This window comes from Sapajus apella, unplaced genomic scaffold (assembly GCF_009761245.1).
Source record: "Sapajus apella isolate SASKATOON/1434 unplaced genomic scaffold, GSC_monkey_1.0 scaffold43, whole genome shotgun sequence".
Taxonomy (NCBI): Eukaryota; Metazoa; Chordata; class Mammalia; order Primates; family Cebidae; genus Sapajus; species Sapajus apella.
In genome coordinates this window covers 5,428,357-5,446,427 of record NW_022436983.1, presented here as the reverse complement: position 1 = coordinate 5,446,427, position 18,071 = coordinate 5,428,357, and the positions used below count along the sequence as shown (strand labels likewise).

Here is an 18,071-nt window from a genome sequence, read left to right as displayed (position 1 = left end):
CCAAGCTAATTTTTTTTTTTTTGAGACAGGGTCTCCCTTAGTCGCCAGGCTCCAGGCTGGGGTGCAGTGATGTGCTCTTGGCTCACTGCAACTTCTGCCACCCGGGTTCAAGCAGTTCTCCTGCCTCAGCCTCCCTGGTCCCTCCTGGGACCACAGGCGTGCACCCTAATTTTTATATTTGTTAATAGAGATGGGATTTCACCATGTTGGCCAGGATGGTTTCGATTTCTTGATCTTGTGATCTGCCCACCTCAGCCTCCCAAAATGCTGGGATTACAGGTATGAGCCACTGTTCCCGGCCTAATTTTTCTATTTTTAGTAGAGACGGGGTTTCACTATGTTGGCCAGGCTGGTCTCGAACTCCTGACCTCAGGTGACCCACCCACGTCAGCCTCCTAGACTGCTGGGATTACAGGTGTGAGCCACCGTGCCTGGCCCCATTCCAAAGCCCAGCATTCTCATCATAGAATAATTTCTTTTTGTATGATGGCTGTGTGCTGCCCTCTTGCCCCTCATGAACACATTGTTCAGCTTGCTTCCTACATAAGTATCTTGGTGAGCACCACACTAACTCATATGGTATTGCTGTGTGAATTCAGAAAAAGGGCCCCTTCCTTAAGATACTTTACTGCCATCTGCTGGATTGTTGTAGAAATATACAAATCTACAATAATTGTGATGTGATGGGCCCTTTTGAACTGTGCTGTGGACAGCCTGCACACCCATGTATTGTAGCCCTGCCTGAGTAACCTGCTCTCCTTGCCCCAAAGTGATTTTGAGGTGGGACGTTAAAAAATGTCATTATGTCTCAACTAGCCACTGTCTGTTTCTCTGCAGGAGGCAGAAGGCAATGCAGGTGGATGCCACTGTCTTTACTTGCATCAGCATGCTGGCTCGAGCAATGGGGCCAGGCATCCAGCAGGATATCAAGGAGCTGCTGGAGCCCATGCTGGCAGTGGGACTAAGGTGGGTGTCAGAAACCTGAGCTTGCCCTGTATCGGAGTGAGGTTTGGTCTGCAGTGTTGGGACTGGGTTAAAAGAGGGAGGCATGGTTGTTTGCACATTCAGTTGGATGGGCAGGATAGCTTAGACAAAACACATAGGCTAGTACTGCATCCTAGTTTCATCACTAGCTAGCTATGTGATCTTGACTAAGTTATTTAATATCCCCAAGCCTCATTTTTTTTTTATCTGAAAAGTGGGTACAGTAGTAATTCCTGTTGTCTAAGGGTGCCGTGGATTCATGATACAGTCATTCTTAGGACCATGCCTGGCATATAGGAATTGTTCAATAAATATTTACAAATACTATTATTGGGCAAGTTGCTTAAGCTCCCTAAACTATAGTTCTTTTCATATGTACAATAAGGACAGTGTTCTTGATCTGCTTGCCAGAGTGTTCGTTGAGTCTTGGTCTTCTGTAGTGGCTGAATTATAGTGAGCAAGTCTTCCTGTGGCAAGAACCAGAAACTCATAGATTGTTTAGAGACCTGAGACTAAGCAAAGAGAGTTTACACATTTATTCTTATTTCATAGTATCCTTTCTACTCTAAAGAACAGAGGCCTGATCCCCTTGCTGGGAGAGAAATGCTGTTTTTTCCCAAGAACAGACTGAGTGTCATGTGCTCAGCCCTTATGTGACTGTTTCCTTCCCTTTAGCCCTGCCCTCACTGCGGTACTCTATGACCTGAGCCGTCAGATTCCACAGCTAAAGAAGGACATTCAAGACGGGCTACTGAAAATGCTGTCCCTGGTCCTTATGCACAAACCGCTCCGCCACCCAGGCATGCCCAAAGGCCTGGCCCATCAGCTGGCCTCCCCTGGGCTCACGACTCTCCCTGAGGCCAGTGATGTGGGCAGCATCACTCTTGCCCTCCGAACGCTTGGCAGCTTTGAATTTGAAGGTAAGAAATTATAGTGGCTCTTGTCAACATAGTGAGAGATGCTGGAAACTTTGGGAAAGGAATGAAGGTATCTAGGATTCCTGGATCTTGCTGGGGTCCTAGAGACAGGGTAACTGATTTTGTAGCAGCTCATCCTTCCTAGACTCTTTCCATGTATTGGCAATTCCTACTGTTTGTTTCTTTGTCCCATTCTGAGTTTTGGGCAGTTGGTTTGAGGGAAAGTACACATAGATCCAAAGAAATAATGCTTCAGAGACAGATCCCCCTCACATCCTCACTTTACTTCCTTGTAGCTGAGATGATATGTAATGTTTTAGAATGTATAAATGGGCTTTTGGGTGTTTCCATGTCTATGGCAGTATGATTTCTTTTTTCTTTTCTTTTTTTTTTTTGGAAACAAAGTATCTTTCTGTCACCTAGGCTTGTATGCAGTGGCATGATCTCAGCTCACTGCAACCTCCACCTCCTGGGTTTAAGTGATTCTCCTGCCTCAGCCTCCCAAGTAGCTGGGACTACAGGCACGTATCACCACACCCGGCTAATTTTTGTATTTTTGGTAGAGGTGGGGTTTCACCATGTTGGCCAGGCTGGTCTCGAACTCCTGACCTCAAGTGATCTGCCTGCCTCGGCTCCCCAAAACGCCGGGATTACAGCTGTGAGCCACTGTGCCCAGCTAGTGATACGATTTCTAAAAGTACTTTATTGTGTAGTTCTAAACTGCAAATAAATCCACTAATACCCCACAGAGGTATATTTCAAGAGAAAAGTTGATACTTTTGAAATTTAAGATCATGTAGGTAGTATTGGTCAAGACTGTGGGGAAACACGCACAGAAAGCCTGAAGATGCTGTCTGGAAACAGCCACCTGTGGTTTCTCTATTGCAGTTCCTCCGCTTACACTGATTCATACTTGTGATAATTTATTTCTAGTGAATAGAAAGTAGCTATGTTTAAACCCAGCCTACGTAGACTCTTTGTCTGGTATTTAGATCTGGGAACTAAAACAGGCAAGGTAAATTTGATCAAGAATTGCATTACTGTCTGAGAATGGTAGGGGTCGAGTTGGAATAAAACAGAATCATTTATTCTTTGAAGGGAATATAAAAAGGCTAGGGTTGAGAGGTATGTTTTATCTCTCCCTGCCCCCTCACAACCCCCTTTGCCTTTCTGCAGGTTGCAAGTCCACTCGTTACCCTTTAAGAGCTCTGGGTCAGTATCTTACTGATCAGTGTCTGGTTAAAAGTAGAACTAGTAGCCTCAAAATGGAAAATTCACCTAGCAAGCAGACCTGCCTGTCCACAACAGCAGTGTTTATTCTGTTTTCTCTCTGCCTTTCTATCCAGGTCACTCTCTGACCCAGTTCGTTCGCCACTGTGCAGATCATTTCCTGAACAGTGAGCACAAGGAGATCCGCATGGAGGCTGCCCGTACCTGTTCCCGCCTGCTCACACCCTCCATCCACCTCATCAGTGGCCATGCTCATGTGGTTAGCCAGACTGCAGTGCAAGTGGTGGCAGATGTGCTCAGCAAACTGCTCGTGGTTGGGATAACAGATCCTGGTAAGACTTCTGAAACAGAAGCCATCTAGGGGAGTTGAGGAGATTAGGGCAGCCGGTAGTAGCCAGTTTCATCACATGGCCTCTCCAGAGATCTTCGGTCTCAACAAGCTGATACTCAGCTGTTTCTCTGCCAAGGTGTTTAGGCGTGGCTACTCCAGCCTGTTGGTGTAAGATAATGTCTTTAACTCTTTTGTCTTTACTCCTATGAGTAGAGAAAAGAATGACAGAGGTTACATGAGAGAAAGCATCTGGAATCTTCCCACTATGCTGATAGCAGTGGAGATAGAGAAGGGCTGGAGTGATGGGGTCATGAAGAAATGTTCAAAGGCTCCATTGCTCTTGCAGACCCTGACATTCGCTATTGTGTCTTGGCGTCCCTGGATGAGCGCTTTGATGCACACCTGGCCCAGGCGGAGAACTTGCAGGCCTTGTTTGTGGCTCTGAATGACCAGGTGTTTGAGATCCGGGAGCTGGCCATCTGCACTGTGGGCCGACTCAGTAGCATGAACCCCGCCTTTGTCATGCCTTTCCTGCGCAAGATGCTCATCCAGGTAACCGGGATGATGGTCAGACCCACAGGCAGGGAGCACAGGACTCTCACTGTGAGAGCTGCTTGAGGAAGCAAGAGCTGAGGACAAGGATGGGGGAGAAAGATTGAGGTACCTGGGAAAAGTCACATTTGTCTGCAAGGGTTCACATGTTTCCCTGGCTTTATAGTGGCAATTCCAGTGCTCATCACCTCGTGAGCCTTTTGTCAGTATGAGTCCCCTCATGCACCTCTTTATTCTTCCTGGCAAGTCAGTCACCAGTGATCCCATTTCTTGGCCCTCTTTGCTTGCTGGCTCGATCTGCTGCAGATAGTGTCAGACTTCCCAGTGCCTCCCTGTCCTTCCTCTCTCCTGCTTTCCTTGTTGCTGCCAGGTCAAGCATGGAGGCCATTGTTCTTCAGAAAAATAACCAGTGTGAGACCGTTTCCACTATGTGTTCTAATAGTCATTGCCCCATTCTGTGATCCTGGCTTTCGTTCTTAAATAATATGAGAATGCCAAGCTCAGCTGCTTGGTCTGTAGCCTAAGATAGATTTAGATTGGCCTTGCTACTAGATCCGGTGGGATTTTTAATTCCTCTTGAGACATGGCTCCTGAATTTTTGTCTTCACCTACCCGAGTAAGTTCTGTGGCCTCCGGGTGCGCAATGCGTGGTCCAATCCTGCCTGGCGAAGTTATTTCCACCTTCCTCTTCTGGATCTCTCTGTGGCTCACGCACTCATTTCCAGTCCCCGTTGCTCTCTGTCTGCTTCCTGACCCTCCCTATGGTTTCTTTTGAAGTAAACACTTTTTATAACATATATGGAACTTAAACATAGAAAATCATTAATATATGTAACTCTAGAGAAATGTTGTTCACAATCTGTCATAAAGTGGCTGTAAATTATATCATCAATCAAATTAGAAAGTTGCGCTTATGTTGGCACCTCTATTTTTAGCCTAAAGATTTATTTAACTGCTGGCCTGTGTTAGAATTGCCTATCATTTTAAGTCTTTAAAAAATTCCTCAGGTTTAGGAAGGAACAGAAATCATTGTTGAAGGCCAGGCGTGGTGGTTCACGCCTGTAATCCCAGCACTTTGGGAGGCCAAGGCAGCCAGATCACCTGACCAGCCTGGCCAACACAGTAAAACCTCATCTCTACTAAAAAGAAAAAAATTAGCCAGGCGTGATGGCAGGTGTCTGTAATCCCAGCTACTCAGGAGGCTGGTGCAGGCAGAACTGCTTGAATGCAGGAGGTGGGGGTTGCAGTGGACCAAGGTTGTGCCATTATACTCCAGCCTGGGCGACAGAGCAAGACTCTGTCTCAAAAAAACAGAAATCACTGTTGAGCCTGCTAGCTCAAATCATGCTAAATGAATTTGGCATAGAAATGTCTCCTGAAAGGCTGAGTGCAGTGTCTCATGTCTGTTATCCCAGCACATTGAGAGGCCAAGGCAGGTGGATCAAATGAGCCCAAGAGTGACAAGACCAGCCTGGGGAACATGACGAACTGCGTCTCTACGAAATATACAAATATACACCAGGCTGGGTGTAGTGGTGCATACCTGTAAGTCCTAGCTACTCGGAGGCTGAGGTGGGAGGATCACTTGAGCCTGATAAGTTGTGGATACAGTGAGCCATGATCGCGTCACTGCACTCCAGCCTGAGTGACAGAGTGAGACCCTATCTCAAAAAAAAAAGAAAGAAAAAAATAAGAAATACCACCTAATGTTTGAGCACATGTATGTTCCAGGTACTTCTGGGCACTGGGAATATAGCAGTGAACAAGCCGGGCATGGCTCCAGTCTTCTTGAAGCTGACATGAAGCTATCAGGCCTTCTCATTTTTTTTTTCAATATCAAAGAGTGTAAAACTCCTTTGAATGAATTTACTATGTACTGAATTTAGCCCTTGAAACTTTACTCTTTTTCTTTTTAAACTTTGATATAGATTTTTCTAAATTGAGTTGTACATTTTCATGCCTTAGTAAAGGCTTTGGCGTTTTGTTTTGAGACAGGATCCCTCACTCTGTTGCCAAGGTTGGAGTGCAATGTGGCATCTTGTCTCACTGCAACCTCTGCCTCTTGGGCTCGAGCAATCTGCCCATCTCAGCCTCCCAAAGTGCTGAGATTACAGGCATGAGCCGGCTTTGACCTTCTCTTGAGGTCTTAGTCATCAGGGTGGGCATTGGTTATTGTTATTAGGATGCAGTGAGGCTCTTGGGCTCTGGAAGTGAACCTGGGGTTCTTTGGGTTAGCCCCCCCACTGCTGCAGCTATTTGGGCTCTGCTCCGTGAGACACATTTCTTCGCAGTCACCCATGTCTTTTTGCTGCTGCAGGTCTGTTCTCAGTATCCCCTTTCTTTTCCCTGTGGTCTGCTATGACTGGGGAAACAGGCTGTCTAGGGAATCCAGCAAATCAGGTTATTAAATCAGTAAGCTGAGACAAAATGTAATGTTAAATTGTAGACTCCTCTGGGTAGCTGAGTTAACCTGAACTCTGTGACATCTGCTTTTTTCACTGCTCAGTGACTTCCTTCTGGCAGCTTTAGCTATCCAGAAATCTGGATAGTCCATATTATGCTGTCTCTGTCACCATGAACATAATGTGCTGATTTGCTGGTGTTGTAAGGATCCAGTCAGTAAGCCTTCAGGGGATCCTACTGATGTGATCCCTACCTATTGAAGTTTATCTAGATAATGCCCTAAACAGCTATAGAATATCAACACTTCTCTCAACGTCATAGCTGTTCTAACTTTTGTTTCCTTTGCTATTATTTGTAGTCCTTAGTAATTTGCTGTCTGGACAAATATTTTTCTTCCAAGGGGCCCTCCCTTCATTCCTCATTTTTATGGGACCCTAAACTACTCACAGCTCTCCCTGTGGGTTTTCTTAGTCTTCTCTGGCTGTGCTACACTGTTAAAAGCTCTGCTTTAGAGAGGACTGTGGGACCTTGGAGTGCTGTGATGAGAGGAAAGGGGGCAGGTTTTCAAATAGTTTTTCTTCCTGTCGCAGCTGTATCTGAGGCTGTTCTGTTAGCTGTAGAGATGTCTGTTGCTCATTGAGTATCTAGCAGCTAATTCATCTGTTCTGGAGGTCTGGGTTTTTCCTCTGGTTCCCTGCCAGGTTTTCTGTTTGACACCGTCTCTCTCTAGAATGTCTTCTGCCATAGAGAACATATGAGCCTTTCTTCCCTACAGATTTTGACAGAGCTGGAGCACAGTGGGATTGGAAGAATCAAAGAGCAGAGTGCCCGCATGCTGGGGCACCTGGTCTCCAATGCCCCTAGACTCATCCGCCCCTACATGGAGCCTATTCTGAAGGTAACATAAACCGAGAGGCTGGCACCTTCTTTCTGCATTGTCTTATATCAGTTCATGTGGGGAGATGGGAGTGTTTCAGTGCTCATTAGTACACTGAACAAGGTAGATGATTTCTTGGCTCCCGTGCTTGGAGACCAAAGGGCCATATCAAGCACTTTAGGTTAAAGAATACCAAGAATCTCATCAGTCACAGGAAAGTGCTTTCCTTGTAAGAGGTAAGAGTTAATGCTTCAGGCACATCATCACAGGTGTGTGGAAAGGAGAAGCAGGTGGAGAGTAGCATAAAATAGCTCTCCCAAAATGAGAAAATGATCCTGAAAATCTGAAACAACCTTCAAATCTGAACACGTTAGTCACGTGAAGTCCTTTATAACATGTGAATCTGGATGAGCAACCACTGAGATACAATTTAGAGGAGACATGAGAAACACTTTTATGTCATGGTGCTTCCCAGCTCTATGGAGAAAAGTTTGAGAATTTACATTCCAGAGAAATCTTGGATTCACAAAGCCTAGAAGGAATTTATTTATGACTGAGATGGTCTCCTGGGTGAATTTTACTTATATAAAAGAAAGGTTTCTAGTGGAGTCTAACCTGCATTCATTTTCTCATAACTTCTTTCCCTAGGCATTAATTTTGAAACTGAAAGATCCAGACCCTGATCCAAACCCAGGTGTGATCAACAATGTCCTGGCCACAATAGGAGAATTGGCACAGGTAAAGGGACAGCTACTTTTTCTATAGGGTGAAAAGAAACTCACCTCTAAGGAAGTCAAAATACTTTTCTTTTCTTTTTTTTGAGACATTTCCACTCTATCCGGGCTGGAGTTCAGTGGTGCAATATCGGCTCACTGCAACCTCCGTCTCCCGGGTTCAAGCGATTCTTGTGCCTCAGCCTCTCAAGTAGCTGGAATTTCAGGTGTGTGCCACCACACTTGTCTAATTTTTGTATTTTTAGTAGAGATGGGGTTTGACGATGTTGGCCAGGCTGGTCTCAAACTCCTGACCTCAGGTGATCCACCCTCCTCAACCTCCCAAAGTGCTGGGATTACAGGTGTGAGTCACTGTGCCTAGCCTCAGAATACTTTTTTTTTCTTGAGACGAGGTCTCACTCTGTTGCCCAGGCTGGAGTGCAGTGGCACGATCTCGGCTCACTGCAACCTCCGCCTCCCAGGTTCAAGCAATTCTCCTGTCTCCGCCTCCTGAGTTGCTGGGATTACAGGTGTGTATCACTGCACCTGGCCCAAAATACTTCTTAATGCCATAGTTTCTAACCCCATCTACCACCCTCTTTTTCATTTTGCAGGTTAGTGGCCTGGAAATGAGAAAATGGGTTGATGAACTTTTTATTATCATCATGGACATGCTCCAGGATTCTTCTTTGTTGGCCAAAAGGCAGGTGAGTATTACTGCTTCCTGATTGAGTGAGAGACTCCATGAGGCTGGGAACCTTGTTTCTCCTTATTCTCCTCGGTGTCCTCAGTCAGTGCCTAGCACAGACCGGGACACATAGTAGGTGCTCAAAAATATTTGTTGAATGAGTTAAAAATAGAATGATTTGGAACCAGAATTACCTGTTATTTTGATCCAGAGTCAGTTTTAGTAAGTATCAAGGCTGACCAGTGCCATTTTGTCTATACAAAAGAAAATGCAGGTCAATTATCAGAGCCCCAGCTATCAGAGGGAAAAAGAAAACCCTGGCCACTGCCTTTGAGGGAACAGAGTTTCAGCTCATCCTTGCCCAGCCCTGGTTCTGCTTTCCCAGTTTGAGGCTATTAGATGACTAGACTAAAGAGCAGTTTTAATTTCTTTCTGTGCATGGTAGCTCATACCAGTAATCCTAGCACTTTGGGAGTCTGAGACAGGAAGATTGTTTGAGCTCAGGAGTTTGAGATCAGCCTGGGCATAATGAGACTTTGTCTCTACTTAAAAAAAAAATGGCTGGGCATGGTGGCACACACCTATAGTCCCAGCTACTCAAGAGGCTGCTCAGGAGGCTAAGATGGAAGAACCCAGGAGATTAAGGTTACAGTGAACTGTTATCACACCACTGCATTCCAGTCTGAAAAACTGAGGAGACCCTGTCTCAACAACAAAAAATCTTAATTTCCTTTTGAGCCTCCTGTTAATCATTTGGGATACAGAAGAATGATGTATTTTATTTTATTTTTTGAGATGGAATCTTACTCTGTCACCCAGGCTGGAGTGCATGGTGCGATCTCGGCTCACTGCAACCTCTGTCCCCCGGGTTCAAGCAATTCTCTGCCTCAGCCTCCCGAGTAGCTGGGATTTCAGGTGCCTGCTGCCACACCCGACTAATGTTTTGTATTTTTAGTAGAGACGAGGTTTCACCATCTTGGCTAGGCTGGTCTTGACCTCCTGACCTCGTGATCTACCCACCTCAGCCTCCCAAAGTGCTGGGATTATAGGTGTGATCCACTACACCTGGCCAGAGTGATGTATTTTCTTTGAGAAAGATGGGAATTTTCTTTGTCTCTTGATCCAATGATTGTTGTAGGCTTGTGTGCTTGATCAGCCTTGGTTTTATGCCCTTGCAGGATTTTTGCTCATGGTAGTATCTACTGGAAACCTCTTTTCTTCTTACAGCCTCTAACACTCCATTACAGTCATTATACAAAGAGTTCAACTATGCTTTCTTTTCTCTCATACTGGCTCAATGAACCATGTACTCTTGTGCCTATCCAGGTGGCTCTGTGGACCCTGGGACAGTTGGTGGCCAGCACTGGCTATGTGGTAGAGCCCTACAGGAAGTACCCTACTTTGCTTGAGGTGCTACTGAATTTTCTGAAGACTGAGCAGAACCAGGGTACACGCAGAGAGGTAGGGGACATGGCAGACTTGGTCTTTAAAGACTTTGCTGGGAGGATGACAAGAGAGAGAAGGTTGTTGCATTAACATGTTCTGACTGTATCAGTCAGACTTCCTGTCCCTCTCCATTTTGTTCATGTAGCTGGTCATTTGTGTGTGAATTGGGGATTCTGTAACCTGAGAGGGGTATCTGTGATACTTGTAATCATGTTGTGATAAATTTTTTCTTTTTCCCCCTCTCCTTTCCAACCCAGGCCATCCGTGTGTTAGGGCTTTTAGGGGCTTTGGATCCCTATAAGCACAAAGTGAACATTGGCATGATAGACCAGTCCCGGGATGCCTCTGCTGTCAGCCTGTCAGAATCCAAGTCAAGTCAGGATTCCTGTAAGTTGGGGGTTGTAGGGCTGAGGGCCCCACAGGGTCGTGGGGTGTCCCTTATGCTATGCTGAGGCACAGGATCCAAGAAATAAAGAGGCAGGACACAGAAGTACAAGGAAAATGCAGCTGGGCTTCGGAGGTCATGCCACCTATGAGCGGAGTCAGGCAAGGCCCCGAATGTCCAGAAGCTTATGTATTTATTGTTTATAGGTTAGGGGGCAGGGCAGTGAGTGAAGTCATCTTTAGGGATAGTCATAGAGTTGTGAGCAATAAAACAAGGGGTCCACCCCCATTAGGTCACCTAGGCTAGGAGGTGGACATTGCGCAGCAAGGGGTCCATTCCCATTAGGTCATCGAGGTAAGGGCCGTGTGCAGTTGTCCACCCCTATTAGGTCACTGAGGCATGGAGGTGGGCCGTGTGCAGTGAAGAGGGTACAGTGTACGATACCTGTCTCTATGGACAAGCTACTAAGAAGATTTATAGGAGGATGCTTTAAGTCACGCTAGTGACAGAGCTGTCAGGATTACCGCCACCTGCTGGCAGCTTCCAATGAGTTCTATAGGAAGATGCTTTTCCAGCAGCACAGTAACAAGAGCTGATAAAGTTCACAGTCACTAAGTTGCGAATATCCAGAGGGTTTTTGAGCCCTCGGATGCTCGAGGGATTGCTGGTCTGAGAGCAGCCTTCCACAAGAACTGGAGCAAGGTCCTACAACTCCTTTTTTTTTTTTTTTTGAGACGGAGTTTCACTCATGTTACCCAGCTGGAGTGCAATGGCGCGATCTCGGCTCACCGCAACCTCTGCCTCCTGGGTTCAGGCAATTCTCCTGCCTCAGCCTCCTGAGTTGCTGGGATTACAGGCACACGCCACCATGCCCAGCTAATGTTTTGTATTTTTAGTAGAGACGGGGTTTCACCGTGTTGACCAGGATGGTCTCGATCTCTTGACCTCGTGATCCACCCGCCTCGGCCTCCCAAAGTGCTGGGTTTACAGGCTTGAGCCACCGCGCCCGGCCTTACAACTCCTTTATCAGGAGGAGTGGCTCTTGCCCCAAGCCTACCATACAGGGAGTATCTTTACGATACTGAACGCTGCTGCCTGGGCCATGGATTCTTGTCCTCGTGTAGCTGTTTTCCCTTAAATCATGCTTAGCACTGTGTCTGCTCCAGACATTCCTCCTACTATAAGCTGCTTATTCCTTAATTCATGCTCTGTACTGTGTCTACTCTAGGCATTCCTCCGATTATGAACTAAGATGTCGTTATATATGTATAGGGAAATAACTGAGTGGTGAGATATTCTTTAAGTACTCATTCTAAGAACTAATATATGATTATATATAGAGGATTGTATAAAGGGAAATAACTGAGTAGTAACACTATAAACTGAGATATTCTTCAGGCCTTAATTGTGCTAGGATTCTGCTTAGCTCTCCTTCCTCGGTGTCTGTACGGGGGGTTACCCACAGAGGGCAGCCATGAAAGACTTGCCAAGTTCTCACTCACAGAGCCTTTGCTGGTTGTGTTTAGAAAGTCTGGAGCTGGAATACTGGGAAGTTATAGGATATTGGCTAATTTAGCAACTTTTGAATGAAAAGTCAGTAGTTTCTTGAATGCCAGACAGGGATGTGCTTCCCATTGTGGCCCGAGTCCTCATGCCTGTCCAGATTCTTTGTCAAGGGTTGACAGGCCAAGTCTGTCTGCTTTTTGGTGCCAATGTAAGAGATACACATTATGACCCCATCACCTCTATCTATCTCTCATTCTTTGTTAGTGCCTCTTTGATGGTTTTCATTCCCATTGTATGTATGGATGAAGAGGATAGAATTGATTCTCCCTGTTTTAATTGGTAGGGAAATTGGAGGGCAAGGCTCAGAGCTTTAGCAAAACTAGCAGCAATCAGAAATTTGGGGCTTTTTTTTTTTCTGTCAAATGGTCTGGCCCAAGAGCCACATTGCCTTTTTTTTTTTTTTTTTTTTTTTGGTGACAGAGAGTCTTATTCTGTTACCCAGGCTGGACTACAACACTGCAACCTCTGCCTTCCAGGGTCAAGTGATTCTCCTGTTTCAGCTTCCCAAGTAGCTGGGACTACAGGTGTGCGCCACCACACTCAGCTAATTTTTTTATTTTTAGAAGGGATGGGGTTTTGCCATGTTTACCTGGCTGGTCTCAAACTCCTAACCTCAAGTAATCTGCCCGCCTCAGCTTCCCAAAGTGCTGGGATTACAACAGGCATGAGCCACTGCCCCTGGACCCCTTTTTTTTTCCCTTAAGTTTTATTTTATTTTTAATTGACACAGGGAGTGGGAATAGGGAGAGGTTGGTCAGTGAGTGCAAGGTTCCAGTTAGATAGGTGGAATAATTTCTGGTGATCTGTTGTCCATTGCCTTTTATTGTTTTTACTTTGTTTTATATTTTTGGAGACAGAGTCTCATTTTGTCACTCAGGCTGAAGTACAGTGGTGTGATCTCAGCTCACTGTAGCGTTGACTTTCTGGGCTCGAGCGATTCTCCTCCTTCAACTCCCTAAGTAGCTGGGACTACAGGCGTGTGCCACCACACCTGGATAATTTTTGTAGAGGCCATTGCCTTTTGACAAGTAGCCTGAGTGAATGGGGGTAGGGTATGGCATTGCGGGACAGTTTTCTAGGCTTAACCCATATACCTTCAGGGCAGGCCTATTTCTGACATTGAAAGTTAATATTGGCTCTCCCAACTCTTCCAGGAAAATGTTATTACCCCAAAATAAATTGTTTCTAAACTCTGTAGATGGGATCATATCGCTTCAAATTTCTTCCTTTTCTGTGTATTAGAGAGGTATGCCTGTGTTGTCATTCTGTCAGACCCAAAGCTGTTGAGAGCAGGGCCTGAGCCCTGGTATTCTTCCTTATTCATGGCACCAGTCAGCCCAGCTCTTCATCTCTTTAGTTCTTACCCTCCTGGCTGCACTGTTCATGTTAGTATACTCCCTCCCTTGCTGCTGCCCCTCCCCCATCGTCAGAGTCCTTGAGGTCCTTGTTGTTCAAGTCAGGTAGGTAGTATTGGCCTACCAACTTGTCTGAGCTCCCCAGGGGGACCAAGCAGCTGCTGAACAGATGTTTGCCTAATTTAATTCCCTTGACTTTATTTTGGGGGAGTAATTATTTTTATTGATGGCTTCAGCTATGAAGTTGTGAACAGTAAGAAGCTAAATTAAACAGAGCAATTTAAAGAAAACCAATCCATCGTGTACTGTTTTAGGCTTTTGTGGTTTGAGTAATAGAAAAGCCAAAAACTGTTTAGTCCTTCATGGTAAGAGGCTATTCATTGGTTCCTAATCGACCTTGAATTCCCAACAGTGTTAGAACATACTAGGAAGAAAGATACGAATGCTAATGTCTGTTAGGAGGTTGTTTGTTAGTAACCATGCTCTGCCTAAAGTCACGTTGTGCCATGTGTAGCTCTAATGCTCTGTGTTGTTTTGTCCTAGCTGACTATAGCACTAGTGAAATGCTGGTCAACATGGGAAACCTACCTCTGGATGAGTTCTACCCAGCCGTGTCCATGGTGGCCCTGATGCGGATCTTCCGAGACCAGTCACTCTCTCACCATCACACCATGGTTGTCCAGGCTATCACCTTCATCTTCAAGTCCCTGGGACTCAAATGTGTGCAGTTCCTGCCCCAGGTCATGCCCACGTTCCTTAATGTCATTCGGGTCTGTGATGGAGCCATCCGGGAAGTAAGTACCTCAAACCCCAGTCCTTCTTGTTGCTGCTCTGTACCACACATGCACAGATCCATCTGTGCTTCAGCTTCTTAATCATGCATTCTGTGTGCTCTTGAGCCTAATGCCTTCCTCCCCTTAACTCATTTATGTAAGTGTACGATTGGCTCACTCCATTGTCCTGGCTTATCTGCTTAACATGAATAAAAGGGCCGGGGCATGGTGGCTCACACCTGTAATCCCAGCACTTTTGGGGGCCGAGGCAGGCGGATCACCTGAGGTCAGGAGTTCGAGACCAGCCTGGCCAACATGGTAAAACCTTGTCTCTACTAAAAACATAAAAATTAGCTGTGCTTCGTGGTGCACGTTTATAATCCCAGCTACTTGGGAGGCTGAGAGAGGAGAATTGCTTGAACTCGGGAGGTGGAGTTTGCAGTGAGCTGAGATTGTGCCCCTGCACTCCAGTTTGAAGGACAGAGCAAGACTCTCTCAAGAAAAAAAACAAAACATGGCTAAAAGGTGAATGGCCTGGGAGAGGAATAGCATTGTCATTCTCAGTAGTCTAGAGTTCAGTCCATTTGAAGATGCCCCACAAATACAAAACCAGCCTGGATTTCTGATTGCTCCTTCATGGTAAGATTTAAGTCATAACATTTTTAGTGAAAATACTCCACAGGTGAAGTTCATGCTTTTTACTGGATCTCATACTGCCGCCAGTTGGTGCCATTACTGTTGATCTTCAGTGTGAGCCTGTGGCCAAGTGAGTGTTTATCCGATCTCTCCATTGCAAGGTTATCTGTTTTCGTTTGCCATTAGTGAGTAATTTGTGGGGTGGCAGTTTGAGACTCCTTGGCTGTCCTGTTCCTCAGCTACCTTCCATCCAGTAATTTTGTTTTTCTTTTTGAGATGGAGTATCCCTCTGTCACCCAGGCTGGAGTGCAGTGGTGCGATCTCACTGCAACCTCTGCCTCCCGGATTTAAGCAATTCTCCATCTCAGCCTCCCGAGTAGCTAGGATTACAGGCATGCGCCACAACACCAGGCTAATTTTTTGTATTTTTGGTAGAGACAGGATTTCACCATCTTGGCCAGGCTAGTCTCAAACTCCTGACCTCATGATCCACCCACCTTGGCCTCCCAAAGTGCTGGGATTACAGGCTTGAGCCACTTTACCTGGCCTAATTTTTTTTTTTTTTTTTTTTTTTTGAATTTCCATCCAATGATTTTAGCATCCATTGATAATCCTCACTTGAATTGGTTATCACACTGGTAGTTGTAAAGTGATGACTTTCTAATTTTGTCATTCCTTCTCTATTTTATTAACTGGCATTTTTCTGTAAAGGGGAATTTTCCCCTCCCCCACCTCTCACTCTTACTGTTTCTGGTGCCTTTCTCTAAACCATAGAGTATGCAAAATAGTTCCGAGATTGTATGCCCATACTACAACCAACTTTCTGAGTAAAGTTCAGGGTAGGCTTTGTAGTTCCTGTTATTCTTAGAATACATTCTATTAAAGGTATACAGTCAGAGTACTGTGCTTAAAAAATAATTCAATTAGTTACTTTTCCCTCTGATCATATTGTCAACATGATGTATATTTAGAGGAGATAGCATGTTTTTAGAAATTATGTTTCCTAACTTTATGTCTGGAGTATAGACATACCGTTTATTTGTTTCTATTGTATTTATAACTATCAACTTCACTGAATTATTTTGTGTGTGTGTGTGTGTGTGTGTGTGTGTGTGTGTGTGTGAGGAAGTCTCACTTTGTTGTGCAGGCTGGAGTACAGTGGCGTGATCTCAGCTCACTGCAGCTTCTGCCTCCCATGTTCAAGCAATTCTCCTGCTTCAGCCTCCCTAGTAGCTGGGATTATAGGTGTGCACCACTGTGCCCGGCTAATGTTTGTATTTTTAGTAGAGATGGGGTTTCACCTTGTTTGCCAGGCTGATCTTGAATTTCTGACCTCAGGTGATTCACCTGCCTCAGCCTCCCAAAGTGCTGGGATTATAGGCGTGAGCCACCACACCTGGCCAAAATTCTTATTAACTCTAATAATTTACCTGTAAATACTCCCAGGCTTTCACTCTGTATAATTATATAGTCTGGGGGGTGGGGAAGAAGGAAAAATAAAAAAGGGGAGTTTTGTTTTTTATTTTTAATCTTATAAAAGGTTACATTTCATATAATTGGTGTCATAGAATATGTGGTCTTTTGTGTTTGGCTTCTTTCACTTAATACTTTGGAGGTTCTTCCATATTGTGGCATGGATCAGTAGTTCATTCCTCCTTTATTGCTCAATAATGATGTAGTATTTTCATTATTGTTCAGAAATATTTTCCAGTGTTATGATTTCTTCTTTTACCCTTGAGTTATTTAGAAGTGGGTATTTTATTTGCAAACTTACAGGGTTTTTAATTTCTCTTTTTGATATTGATTTCTAACTTAATTGCATTGTGTTTATGATTCTTTCATGCTTGCTGGATCTGCTTTAATAGTCTGGTGCTTGCTCGATTTTCATAAGTATTTCCTATATGCCTGGGATTTCTTGTGTATTTGCTAATGTTACACAGGGTTCTACAGAAGTCATTAGATTGAACTTATTAGTGATTGTGTTCACCTCTTTTGTGTCCTTGTTAATTTTTGTTTGTTTGATCTATGAATACTGAGAGAAATGAGACAAAAGTCTCCTTTTATAATGGTGGGCTTATTTCTGATAGTTTAGCCAATCTTATGTATTTTTGAAATTATGTTATTAGATGCATACACATTTTAAGTCTTGATATCTTCCTGGTAAGTTGACCCTTTATCATTATGCAGTAATCCTTCTTATCTTTAATAATACCTTATAATTTATTTTGCTTAACTTTAATATAGCTATACCAGCTTTTTCGGAGGTGTATGTCTTTTCCAATTCTTTTAACTGTCTTGTGACTTTTTGTTTTGGATGCTCTCTTGTAATTATAGCTAGATTATCTTTTTAATCCAGTTTTAAAAGTTTGTCTTTTTTTTTGAGACAGAGTCTCCCTCTGTCGCCCAGACTGTAGTGCAGTGGCACAATCTTGGCTCACTGCAGCCTCCGCCTCCTGGGTTCAAGCAGTTCTCCTGCCTCAGCGTCCTGAGTAGCTGGGACTACAGGTGTGCGCCATCACACCCAGCTAATTTTTTTGTATTTTTAGTAGAGACAGGGTTTCACCATGTTGACCAGGATGGTCTCAGTCTCCTGACCTTGTGATCCGTCTGCCTCAGTCTCCCAAAGTGCTGGGATTACAGGTGTAAGCCTCCGCACCTGGCCAAAAATATTTGTCTTTTAACCAGTGCATTCTGGACCAATTGCATTTATTGTGATTGCCGATATATTTGGGTTGTTTGTTGCGGTGTTTTTTTTTTTTTTTTTTTTTAATGGAGAATCTCTCATTGTTGCCAAGCTGCGGTACAGTGGTGCGATCTCAGCTCACTGTAACCTCCACCTCCAGTTTCAAGTGATTCTCCAGCCTCAGCCTCCCAGGTAGCTGGGATTACAGGTGCATGCTACCATGCCCAGCTAATTTTGTATTTTTAGTAGCTGTTTGATTTCACCATGTTGGCCAGGCTGGTCTCGAACTCCTGACCTCAAGTGATCCACTCACCTTGGTCTTCCAAAGTGCTGGGATTACAGGCGTGAGCCACCACACCTGGCCATATTTGGGTTTATTTCCACCTTCTTACTTAGTGCTTTCTTTTTGTCCTGCTTTGTCTGTTTGTTTATCTTTCTTTTCTTTTTCTGGATTTGAGTCTTTATTTTTTATCTTTTGCCTTCACTCATTGGCCACCTTTAATTTTTCTTTTTTTTTTTTTTTTTTTTTTTT

General features: G+C 44.6%; 1 protein-coding gene across 5 annotated transcripts in view; it reads left to right on the top strand.

Annotated features, from left to right (window-relative positions):
* MTOR (mechanistic target of rapamycin kinase) overlaps positions 1-18,071 on the top strand; it is a 151,155-nt gene that overhangs the window by 19,570 nt on the left and 113,514 nt on the right. For all 5 annotated transcript variants that reach the window (XR_004275827.1, XM_032300380.1, XM_032300379.1 and 2 more), the window contains 10 exons: positions 838-966; positions 1,660-1,904; positions 3,248-3,463; positions 3,809-4,014; positions 7,193-7,315; positions 7,943-8,032; positions 8,622-8,714; positions 10,022-10,156; positions 10,399-10,528; positions 13,991-14,241. Coding sequence is in view for 4 of the 5 variants with exons in the window: in XM_032300380.1 (XP_032156271.1) it covers positions 838-966; positions 1,660-1,904; positions 3,248-3,463; positions 3,809-4,014; positions 7,193-7,315; positions 7,943-8,032; positions 8,622-8,714; positions 10,022-10,156; positions 10,399-10,528; positions 13,991-14,241 (1,618 nt within the window). In the remaining variant the exon portion in view is untranslated. The remainder of the gene's footprint in view (positions 1-837; positions 967-1,659; positions 1,905-3,247; positions 3,464-3,808; positions 4,015-7,192; positions 7,316-7,942; positions 8,033-8,621; positions 8,715-10,021; positions 10,157-10,398; positions 10,529-13,990; positions 14,242-18,071) is intronic.